Below are 12,650 nucleotides of genomic sequence, written 5' to 3' on the forward strand. Positions count from 1 at the left end.
GCAGTGAGCAGGTAGTCCAATGCAACAGCAACGTGACTTACCCTAAGCTATGGCACGTAGAGCCATAGGACGGTTGTAAGCGAGATAGACACAGAGGGAAGTGGCTGCAGCTATTGGAGTGTCCCAAACTGAAATTTCCAGGACCTGGACGTGGTTTCGAGAACAGGAACCGTTAAAAGAAGGCAAGGCCAAGGTCGTCCAGTACGACGTTACCTCCGGTTAACAGCCTGTCGAGACAGGAGGCTGAATGCAACTCAGCTGCAACGCACCCTCCAGGCAGAAACAGGACGCGCAGTATCAACACAAACAGTCCGAAATCCCCTCTGGGAATGTGGTCTCTTCGCACGGAGGCCTATGGTTTGTGTTCCATTAAAACCACGACACCGTTTGGCCCGCAGAAACTGGGCGGAGGAACATAAGGATTGGAGCCGTAATGCATAGCGCCGGGTGCTGTGCACACATGAGTCAAGATTTTGAGTTCAGCCAGACAATCGTCTTTCCCACATCTGAAGAGAATGTGGAACTCGGAATAATCCTGATTATGTGCAGGAAACATCACCAAATCATGGTGGTGTGGGCAGGAGTCAGTATGGGTGGACGTGCGAACCTCTATGCCATTCAGAATGGCGCTTTGACTACTCAAGGGCAGAGAGACGAGATCCTTCGATTTCTTGTTGTGCCCTATGCTGGTGCCTTAGGAGATGTGTTCCTTCTGTTGGACGATAACGCTGGTCCCCAAAGAGCTGCGCTGGTGGACAAAATGCTTGAAGCTGAGGGAATTGAACGAATGGAATGGTCAGTTTTTTCACCGGACTTAAACCCGACTGAGCATGTCTGGGATGCACTTGGCAGACGCATTGCAGCCAGACCAGCACCTCCCACAACGGTTGCAGAGCTGGATATTGCACTCATGGAAGAATGGCCAAATATCCCTCAAGAGCTGACTGATAACCTGATAATGTCCGTGCCACGCAGGTGTGAAACTGTACTGGCCGTCCGAGGTGATCACACACCATATTAGATGGCAACGAAAATGACTTTTTCACTATTATGATAGCCCCATGGCGCCTCGCTCCACGTAAACGCCATGTAAACCTCAAGTAAAGAGTTGAGACAGCAAAATATAGTACTATATCACAAATTAAGTTGTAACTGATATCTGAGAAAAATGCGTTACCATATGTCTATTGTGTATCATATCTCACCTAATCCCCTAATTGTTTTGGGCAGTGTAGAATGAAATTTGTTTTTGCCTAGCGGGTCGGTTTGTGGGGTACAAATAATTTTTCTAACAAATTTGCATATCGAAATTTCGGACAGGTAGGAGGCCGGACGCTTTGTCATAAAACAGGTTTTCGTTTGGCTATATAAATGGCTGCTTTGGGAAAATATATGCATTTGTGAACATAGTGTAATACCTTTGTATGATATGCTTTTAAATGATCATTTCTGTAGTTTGTTAATACTGCACAAAATTCGTTAGTCTAAAATCTGATATACTATCTTAGTGGGAGTATCGTAGTTGAAACATGTTATGTAAAATTTTATCATTTAAAAAAATTCCTGACGTGTAAAATCGAAATTGCAAACCGTTCAAAGGAAAAATTAAAATATGATAGAGGTTTGGTCATGATAAAAAAAAAGCCAAGGAACAGGCAAAGACGAGGTAAACAAAATATTTTACTTAATCTGTCCGGAGTAATGGGCCTGCGGAAAACGTGACTAATATTCTAGATTCATGACAAGGCCTCATCTCTGACACAATGATTCAACGCATTGTAGAAAATACAAAAAAAATTATTCTTACAATAGAAGATAACTATTCTCGTTCAAGGGAGGCTCAACAGACATGCACAGTGGAAATGAAAGCCTTATTTGGGCTGCTTTATCTCGCTGGGGTGTACCATGCGAATCGTCTGAATCTCAACAACTTATGGCGGATGGTTGACGTCCTGTCATGAATGTAGAAAGGTTTCAGTTTTAATGCGATCTATTCGTTTTGATGATGTTTAAACGAGAGGAGAGCTCCTATAAGAGTTATTTTTGAAGAATTCATTGTGAACTACCAAAAATGCTATTCACTTGGTGAAAATGTCACAGACGATGAAAAACTCGAGGCTTTTCGAGGTAGATGCGGTTTCATACAATATATTCCAAAACAACCAACGAAATGTGTTATAAAAATTTATGCTTTGGTCGACTCTCGGCTATTTTATACATGTAATATGAAGATATACGCTGGAACCCAACCAGATGGTCCATTTAGTGTAAGCAATAAACCATACGCGTTGTGAAAAGGTTAGCAGCACCCATTTTGTACAGTGGTAGAAATATTACTGCCTACGGATTACGATTTGGTAAAGGAATTGGCATAAAAATATTTCATATCTTGGCACGTTACGTAGAAATAAGCCTCGTATTCCTTCAGAACTCACAGCGACCAGCAATCCAGAGCCCCACTCAAGTGTGGTTTTGACAAAATATGTGAAATATGTGGACAGTTTATTTGTTTACAGCATTCAAGAAATGTTTGCAATGACTGTATTTCAGCTGCTAAATAACAACCCGTTTCAAATGTGAGATATATAGACGGTAAGTTATTGTACATCATTCAAGAAATGTTTGCATTGACTGTATTTCAACTTCTAACTAGCTTTAGTAAATTAAGAAACCAAAATTGGTTTTGTTTCATACGTTCCAAAAAAGTAAAAGATTGTTTTGTTGATATTCAGCCTTCACGACGATGAACAAATCGATGAAGTAACAGGTGATCTCAAGAAACCAGAAATTATAACTTCTTACAATCGTATAAAAGGAGGCGTTAACACTGTCGACAAACTTTGTGGGTCTTTCAAAGTTGCGAGAAACACAAAGCGATGGCCCCTGGTGGTGTTTTTTTTTTTTTTTTTTGGATGTTGCCATAAATTCATTTATAACCTGGAGAGGAAACACCAGCAATAATCTCAGGAGAATAAAATACCTCAGATATCTTTCGAGCGAAGTTGTGCAGGAACTTGTAAAAAGGAGAAGTACGAAAGTAACTGAAGACCTCCATACGAAAGTTTTAAATGCGTCGCACACAGAAGATGAGCACCAACAGCAACAAAGAAGAGTAGAAGAAGATCAACCACAGGAGCCTCTGATGAAAAGATGTAGGCCATGTTTAATTAGTAAGAAAACGAGAATCACCCGTTTCAGTTGTGAAATATGTGGACAGTTTATTTGTTTACAGAATTCAAGAAATGTTTGCAATGACTGTATTTCAGCTGCTAAATAATAACCCGTTTCAAATGTGAGCTATATAGACGGTATGTTTTGTGTACATCATTCAAGAAATGTTTGCATTGACTGTATTTCAACTTCTAACTAGCTTTAGTAAATTGAGAAACCAAAATTTCACGCATAATCCTGTATAAATTTGACATTCGTACAAGGGAAGTAAATATCGGTTCCTCGAGAAGCTGTGGGAAGAAAATGTGTGTTTTGAAACATAGCTTTATTTTTAAATAAGTTTTTTACCTTGCTTTTGTTTGTATAGCCCATGAATAATACCTAATATTACTTTTATGATAAAAATTTTATTTTTAAAATAAACATAAAGTGTGTTAAAAGTAAGTGGTATCTGCGAGATACGCACGACGGCCTTCGTTCGACTAGAAGACGCACCTACCGAAAGGTTAAATTAAGTAAATTCTTTTTGTTCACTCAAGAAAATTTGATAATATTTTTTGGTTTGTTTATTTCATGTGGATGTTACTCTTTCTACAAAATATGTAAAGTTGACTTGTATCAAGCAGTGACGACGGAGTGCTCATAGGTAGCAGTTTCTGCAGATCCGCCTCGTACTAGCTTTTATGAATTGGTCAGTGAATAAGAAGTGACAGAATCTAGTGAGAAGAACATATAAAGGCGAAAGGACATTTTTCCTAACAACAGGATGCGTTACTTGTCTATTTACATTTGTAACTGAACGTCGCCAGCTGGCGGACAATGTTCGTGACGTAAACGCCAGGTACTCACCGAGGTGTATGGGGTACCTGCCCGTCATGAGGGAAGCTCGCGTGGGCGTGCAGACGGGCTGCACGTAGTGGTTGTTGAGGATGATGCCGTTGAAGGCCAGCGCGTCGATGTTGGGCGTCGGGATCTGGTCAGAGCCGTGGAAGCTGACGTCATTCCACCCCTGCAAGCGGAAACACAGCTTCCAGTAGTACCTACTTCAGATAGCGAGCTCACACTCCATGCTAAATAAAGCGCAAAAATGTGAAATAGATCTAACAGTTATACTGCTCATATTATACAGTCCCTGATGAAAAGTGTCCACACACCTATTAGTGGACATTAATATGTGTCGTGTCAACGCTTCACCTTTATGACGGATTGAACCCTCCCGGGGACACTTTCAATGAGGCGTCTGAATGTCTGTGGAGGAATGGGAGCCCATTCTTCCTCAAGAGCCGAAACCAGAGGAGGTAGTGCTGTTGGGCGCTGGGGTTTTTAGGTCGGGAGTCTGTGGAGACAAGTCCATTTCAAGAATAGTGTCCTCCACAAATCACTGCCTCACAATGCAGCTTTATGACAGCATGAATGAACTTCTCCTCATGTGTCGACACTTTGCTGTTTGAAGCGCAGCCGAGCCCGAGCGTAATGTCTCAGAATGCCAAGCTTTTTCACCAATACAGACGAAGGTTGTAGTTGCCCTTGAACCAAATTTCAAACGTCTGTCTAGTAATAGGAGACAAGTAAGAGGTTTCAGAAAAATAACTCTTCAATTTTGTTTAATAAGGTGACTCTTTATTCTATTTCATAAGCTCGGCATACGTTGCAGCAATATTAAATTTCTTTGTGATCTAGTAAACTGTTGATTTTCAGTGATGTAGCTATCTAGTATAGCTGTCACGTGTGTTATATGCTTTTTTCTTTACAAATGCTTTGAACTTTTCCTGAGTCCTACAAGAATTCTAGGTGTCCAATTCGCCGTCTCTACTATTAGTAACCCGTGCGCTTTCCACTATTTAGGGATCAAAATGACTGATGACATTGAGAGCACGCATGATATAAAACGTAGACAGTAACAAAAAAAGATTTTGTAAAAATACTGATATTGTAAAATAGAATATAAATATAAGTGACTTTTCTAGGCGGCTGTTCATCACCTGCGCTCTGTCTTTTTTTTTTTTCCAGCGAAATAAAAATCAGTATTTTTTCACTCACTTTACCAGCTTCGAGAGATTAATCTGTCATCTTTAGAAGTGCAATACAAGCTGATATCATGGGTATACCAAAGCCAAATAAGTGTAAGACGGTAAAAAAGTTCTAAAAACATTTGTTACAAAATATAAAAAAAATTTGCGAAAGATAAATGTGCAACAGTTGCTTACCAGAAATGCATGACACTTTTAAAAAACTTGTACATTTTTCTGATGATCAACTATTGTTTAAAAAAAAACTTTTTATTATTTTCACTTTTTGTGTTTGGGTAGTCTATATCGTCTGACTCCTATTTAACACAGAATTACTTATGATTTAAGCCGGTATCGGATTTCTAAAGATGACAAATTAATCTGCTGAAAATGCAAAGTGAAATTAAAAAGAAAATATGCAGTTGACAATGGGTTTTTATTTTGGTGAAAATTAAAAAGTTAAGTGTTACGGGGGTAGGACGGCAAACGGGCCGACCTGGAGCAGAAGAGGCACCATAGGACATTTTAATATCCACTGTGTATATTTTTACAAATAAATTCATAAAACTTTTTCAGAATGACCAGAAAGGATTCAATATTCACACTCATAGCAATGGAAGTTCAAAAAGGTAATATAATAAATTTTTCACAGAGAAATTTCATCGTTTTTCACTTACTGCTGGCTGCATTTGTTGCTATAGGTACACTTTTCGTCACAAGTAAGAGAGGTTCTTCGATGAAGTTTGCACAGCATACAAACCATCCTTACAGGTATATCAAGCTGTAGAATTTTCCAAATCTATTAAAAACGGTAGTAAAAATTGAGATAATTAACTATAAAATTTGAGTTTCTTCTAAACATCAAGTTTAAAATGTAACAGCTCATTCACTTTTTCATAAAGTGGATACAGATTTCGAAGTGGGACGCTGCAGAATAATCAGGAAGATCATATAATTAATGAAGGGGAACTAATCCGGAATCGTGAAAAAAGAAATTTATAACACAACTTGCAAAAGGGAGTATGTGATAGGTTGCATCCTGAGACTTGAAAGAAAAGTCAGTTTTATAATGGAGGTATTATGCGGTGTGGTGGAGGGGGGGGGGGGGGGCGAGTGGAAATTCTGTAAAGGGAGACCAAGGCGAGACAATCATATAGAGGTTTAATTATAAATAGATGGAAATAGCCATGCAGGTATGTAGGGAATTGCACAGCATAGACTGATGTGGAGTTTTGCACCAAGCATTGATTGTGACCGAGGACCACTACAACATCAAACACTCACTGAGACAAGTGCCCGAAGAACAGAATAATCCAAGGCAGAAGAGAATAAACACGTCCATCTAAGCACAGCGTTCAGCCTGCAAATATTTCTTCAGCAGTGGCTTCGTGGATACAGCGTAGAACGTCCGGTTGGGGCAACTGACTGATTGTGAAACCATTTTCTTTCTTTTCATTATTTTCTATCCTTGCCCAAAACGGAGACTGTCTCATTGATCACTTGTACAGACTGTCAAGCGACTATGTGCTTCAAAAACAGAGAAATTCGAAAACACATAGGTGCTATCTAAAACAATTCGATTTCTATCTCCTGAAGATATTTTGTAGGAAAACGTTGTGCCGTCGATGATACGCTGGATGGTGATGACCTTGGTGATTCAGTATGTGAGATGGGAGGCATGACGACTAGCTCCTCATACACCAGTGAGTGGAAAGCAAGAAAAGTGGAAGTGTGACAGGGGATTGGAGTTAAAATATGGCGTGGGAGAATAAAAAACGCCAAGTATTGGCGTAATGAAGCAGGATATGGTTAGGCTTTTCAGAGAGATTTGTTGCGTTTGTTGCATGGAAGAGTGGGAGGAGGATCAAATAATGAGAGAAGAAATGAGTGGGAGAAAGTCGAGATGTGATTCTGGGAGTATGTGGGAGTGGCATGTAGATGAAATATGAAACGATCAGCTACTGTGACACAATGAAGTATATGAGGTGATACATTTGCGGGAGAGTTGACACTAAACAGGTTTTTATCATCAGTAATTGGAGATTGCTGTCTCGAAATTTCTTGTCAAGTGAAAATTTAGTTCTGGAAACAACACCTAGACTGTTCCTTCCACGCATGTTAGTTCAACACGGTGTACAGGAGTGATCATGTGATGTTCGGAGTTAGTTACTACACTCCTGGAAATGGAAAAAAGAACACATTGACACCGGTGTGTCAGACCCACCATACTTGCTCCGGACACTGCGAGAGGGCTGTACAAGCAATGATCACACGCACGGCACAGCGGACACACCAGGAACCGCGGTGTTGGCCGTCGAATGGCGCTAGCTGCGCAGCATTTGTGCACCGCCGCCGTCAGTGTCAGCCAGTTTGCCGTGGCATACGGAGCTCCATCGCAGTCTTTAACACTGGTAGCATGCCGCGACAGCGTGGACGTGAACCGTATGGGCAGTTGACGGACTTTGAGCGAGGGCGTATAGTGGGCATGCGGGAGGCCGGGTGGACGTACCGCCGAATTGCTCAACACGTGGGGCGTGAGGTCTCCACAGTACATCGATGTTGTCGCCAGTGGTCGGCGGAAGGTGCACGTGCCCGTCGACCTGGGACCGGACCGCAGCGACGCACGGATGCACGCCAAGACCGTAGGATCCTACGCAGTGCCGTAGGGGACCGCACCGCCACTTCCCAGCAAATTAGGGACACTGTTGCTCCTGGGGTATCGGCGAGGACCATTCGCAACCGTCTCCATGAAGCTGGGCTACGGTCCCGCACACCGTTAGGCCGTCTTCCGCTCACGCCCCAACATCGTGCAGCCCGCCTCCAGTGGTGTCGCGACAGGCGTGAATGGAGGGACGAATGGAGACGTGTCGTCTTCAGCGATGAGAGTCGCTTCTGCCTTGGTGCCAATGATGGTCGTATGCGTGTTTGGCGCCGTGCAGGTGAGCGCCACAATCAGGACTGCATACGACCGAGGCACACAGGGCCAACACCCGGCATCATGGTGTGGGGAGCGATCTCCTACACTGGCCGTACACCACTGGTGATCGTCGAGGGGACACTGAATAGTGCACGGTACATCGAAACCGTCATCAAACCCATCGTTCTACCATTCCTAGACCGGCAATGGAACTTGCTGTTCCAACAGGACAATGCACGTCCGCATGTATCCCGTGCCACCCAACGTGCTCTAGAAGGTGTAAGTCAACTACCCTGGCCAGCAAGATCTCCGGATCTGTCCCCCATTGAGCATGTTTGGGACTGGATGAAGCGTCGTCTCACGCGGTCTGCACGTCCAGCACGAACGCTGGTCCAACTGAGGCGCCAGGTGGAAATGGCATGGCAAGCCGTTCCACAGGACTACATCCAGCATCTCTACGATCGTCTCCATGGGAGAATAGCAGCCTGCATTGCTGCGAAAGGTGGATATACACTGTACTAGTGCCGACATTGTGCATGCTCTGTTGCCTGTGTCTATGTGCCTGTGGTTCTGTCAGTGTGATCATGTGATGTATCTGACCCCAGGAATGTGTCAATAAAGTTTCCCCTTCCTGGGACAATGAATTCACGGTATTCTTATTTCAATTTCCAGGAGTGTATTAGCAGTAAAGTTGTGACGGCAGGTTGTGAATCGCATCTGGATAGCTCAGTCGGTAAAAACATGGCCCGCGAAAGACAAAAATTCTGCGGTCGACCGGCACTCATCTGACGCGGCGTTTCGTAATGGTTATAAAGTTATATGTCATAACATGAATGTGTCAGTTCCAGACTCAGTTGGTACAAGAAATAACTGGTTCTCGGAATAAGGTTACAGATCTCAATTACCAACCGAAAAAAAAAATCATTTACTTATCATAATCACATTTGTGTGCCTAGTACTTTTGTACGTAGTAGGTTTTTCGGTACATTGCATCAAGCGAATTCGTCGGCCAACGTATGTCTTCTCCAAGGAAAACACAAAGTTCTTTAAGAAAGGACGATAGAAACTGCAACAATTTCGATGCCTCTTGCTGTTTCTTCCCTCCTGTTGAATCTCAAACACGAACTTCAACACAGCTATGGCTAACAATGGTATCCGTAGCTAGCGAAAGGTCATCGTAGCGGTAAGGAATGAATCTTTAGCCCATATATGTTTCCTAGCAACGTGGCATCAGTTCTGCCTTTCACCTCATTCCCCTCGGCCATTTGACCTTATCCCTGTGTGTATTTATACAGAGTGTGGTTGACAGTGCCTCTTGTATAACTTAAGTCTTCGTAATATAGCAAATTTCTGCATTCCAAGCCGTCGTTGTCAACAAGGAAACCTTCCGTTCTTATTTGAACAAGACGGGTGATGAGGTTGTGCTCCGTCTTCTCATGTCGAGGTGTCGACAGGAAGTTAAACGCTAATCCTTCCTTTTCTTCCCCTTTCTTACTTTCTCTTAGGAGCTGCAGCGGCCGACGGTCTGACGAAGCACTTCCGCGCGTCTGGTGTGTGCTGTGCCAGCGAGTGACAAAACGGATAAACAAAAACGTTCCATACTAACCGTCGGCTTTCACCACTGATGTCATATCATTCCTCAATATGCTACACGAATATGATTTCAAAATGGCGATCAGTAAGTATGTTTCTAAGGCGCGAAAATATAAACATCAGTTAAAAAATAGCACAAATTCTTAGTAACAAATATTAAAGGTGAGGGGGCTCTCTCGGAAAAATAACGAGTCTGGATCAGGACAAATTAAAATCTGAAACAGCAACACCAAAATCACGATAACAGTAAAATAGACAAAACGAAATAATTATAGAAACACGGTAGAACATAATGGAGAAAACGCTAAATTAGAACAATCTAAATATGACTAGTGTCGAATGAATCTGTTGAACTGTATACCTCAGCTGAAAAGTCGGATAGCGATACCGAAATCCAAGAACTGGCAGAAAACAGATAACAGTACAAGAAACCAAAAGGCATTACCAACACAGATTGCGAAAAATTGCGAAAGTAATGAAAGCCGGTACCGAAAACTTAAGTGGACCTACTCGTATATAGCTCTACTTAGAAGACCGATGCCAATTAAGACAACCAAAGGATTAAACAGCAAAAACAACTTTTGCGAAAGAAAGAATGGAACTTACTAGACAGAAAAGTTAACATGACAGACAGACCGAAATACACGAACAGAAATAGCAGTTATGGATAGAGAGAAAACAGTGAAACATAATAGAATAACACAACGAAATAACCAGGTTAAAAAATCTAAATAACGAAAGCACATATATAAATGTAAAGAAAAAGCAATGTCATATACGAAACAATCCCAAGCCAGATTTCCTCGCAACCACCAACAAAGGGAAAAAAATTACGCCCAATTCCATTTAACTTACAAGCTGGGAACTATATAGTTTTCCTATTACCCACATAAGACCCTGGAAAATACAGTAACCCAAAGGATCTCTCTTCTGCTATCAGTACTCGTCAAGATGGGCCTTTAAGATGAGGTAGCGCCTTTTTCCATTTAAGTCAGTAGAAAAGTTCCAACAGCAAGAATACCAACATATTTCTGTCCGTTCACAAACCGCAGTTTCATGCGTGGGAGATTACAAAAATAACATGTCAACTTAAACATGACATAAAGACTGAGTCGCGATCTCTCGAATCAAGGCCTGGTAGCCTGTACGTTACCTCGACGACGTCCCCGCATTTAGTTCTCGGAAGAGCGCTGAGACGGAACCTTTGGCAAATTCATTTTAACACCACATCTATGACATTTACCACGTTGACACGTGGACAATACAGATTGACTAACCGATCAATTCATATGGAACTAATTACCAAATGAGGATCATTCGATTCAGATTGCATTCATTCCCACGGCTTGCAAGAACTATGTCACGTCTTTGAGACAACACACTTGTCTGACTGTATTGTGCTTAAATTTAATAAGAAAAGACATTTTTCGAGATAATGAACACTGATGAGCCACACAAACATTATGACCTGTGCTCACCACAAAACTGAATGCTGACTGATGGCGTTGTGGACACGTGATGCGGTAAGGAAAGTATGTAAGTGGAGCAGAGATGATTGGTGAATCATTCAAGCGACAATAAGGCCTGAAACATGGGGAACTTGACCGACATACTCGACTTTTACATAGGACAGATAGTTATGGCCAGGTGCCCGAGAACGACCCCCTTTGAAACTGCGATGCTGATGTGCTGTACGTGTCCTGTTGTCAGAGGATTTATGGAATGTGGTGGATTATTTTCACAGTTTATAGTATGTTCGTAAAATATGGTTTGGACAATACAGAAGTTTCATTCTGGAAACATCCCCCAGACTGTGGCAAAGCCATATCTCCGCAATATCCATTCTTCCAGGAGTGCTAGTTCCGCAAGTTCCGCGGTAGAGCTTCTGTGAAGTTGGGAAGGTAGGAGACGGGGTAATGCCGGATGTAAAGGTGTGGGTACGGGTCGTGAGTCGTGTCTCGCTAGCTCAGATAACAGAGCACTTACCCGCGAAAGGCGAATGCTTCAGTCCGCCAGGAAGTTTCAGTACAGAAGTTGTTGCAATCGTCACAAGTGATTCTGTATACTCTAGAAGTGTCGTACTCTGATATTGTGGTTGTGCTTCAACCTAATTTTGTTATCAAAAATGGTTCAAATGGCTCTGGGCACTACAGGACTCAACTTCTAAGGTCATCAGTCCCGAACTTAGAACTACTTAAACCTAACTAACCTAAGGACATCTCACACATCCATGCCCGAGGCCGGATTCGAACGTGCTACCGTAGCGGTAGCGCGATTCCAGACTGTAGCGCCTAGAACCGCTCGGCCACTCTGGCCAGCTTGGTTATCACAATGTAATGTTCAAGGAAGGCCAGTTGCTTGTGTGCAGGTTTAAATAGTGCATTTATCTCATGTGACATTCGTCGTAGGTAAATTGCAGATATGTAGGAAGTTCTATGTTTTGTTCTGGTTTCTCTAGTAAGATGTATGTCATCATGTATCGTGACGGATTTCGTTTTTCGGAGTTTTTGCACAATTTTGATACTATATTTGGATCAAAATCATTTTTGTAGGCTGTATTACAAAGTGTTCTCAGTTCTTTTGTATATCAGATTGTTCTAGAGATAAATTGGTAATTCTTTAAATCATTATGTGGCAGAAGGCATGCTTTTGCGTTTTAGGATTGCATGAGTTGGCATTTACTATATTATCTGTGGTGGTAGGTTTTATGTGTATGTCAAATGTGTGGCGGTTGTTGTCTTTGCTAATTTTGAGGTCAAGGAAGTTTATTGAATTACAATGTAAATTTCGTATTAGGATAGAGATTGTTAAGTGCCTGATCGACATTGTCGATGTCTGTATTGTTACCACCAATTAGCGTCAAAGTGCCGTCTACGTTTCTATAATAGTATATCATTTTATTACACATTGACCATCGTTAGTTATAAAGTTTTTCTTTCGAATGTGTTGAGAAATATATC

General features: G+C 41.9%; 1 protein-coding gene across 1 annotated transcript in view; it reads right to left on the minus strand.

Moving 5' to 3' along the window:
- LOC126251447 (uncharacterized) overlaps positions 1-12,650 on the minus strand; it is a 516,817-nt gene that overhangs the window by 306,318 nt on the left and 197,849 nt on the right. The window contains exon 3 of the mRNA XM_049951875.1: positions 4,021-4,180. Coding sequence (XP_049807832.1) covers positions 4,021-4,180 — 160 coding nt within the window. The remainder of the gene's footprint in view (positions 1-4,020; positions 4,181-12,650) is intronic.

Source organism: Schistocerca nitens, chromosome 4 (genome assembly GCF_023898315.1).
Source record: "Schistocerca nitens isolate TAMUIC-IGC-003100 chromosome 4, iqSchNite1.1, whole genome shotgun sequence".
Classification (NCBI taxonomy): domain Eukaryota; kingdom Metazoa; phylum Arthropoda; class Insecta; order Orthoptera; family Acrididae; genus Schistocerca; species Schistocerca nitens.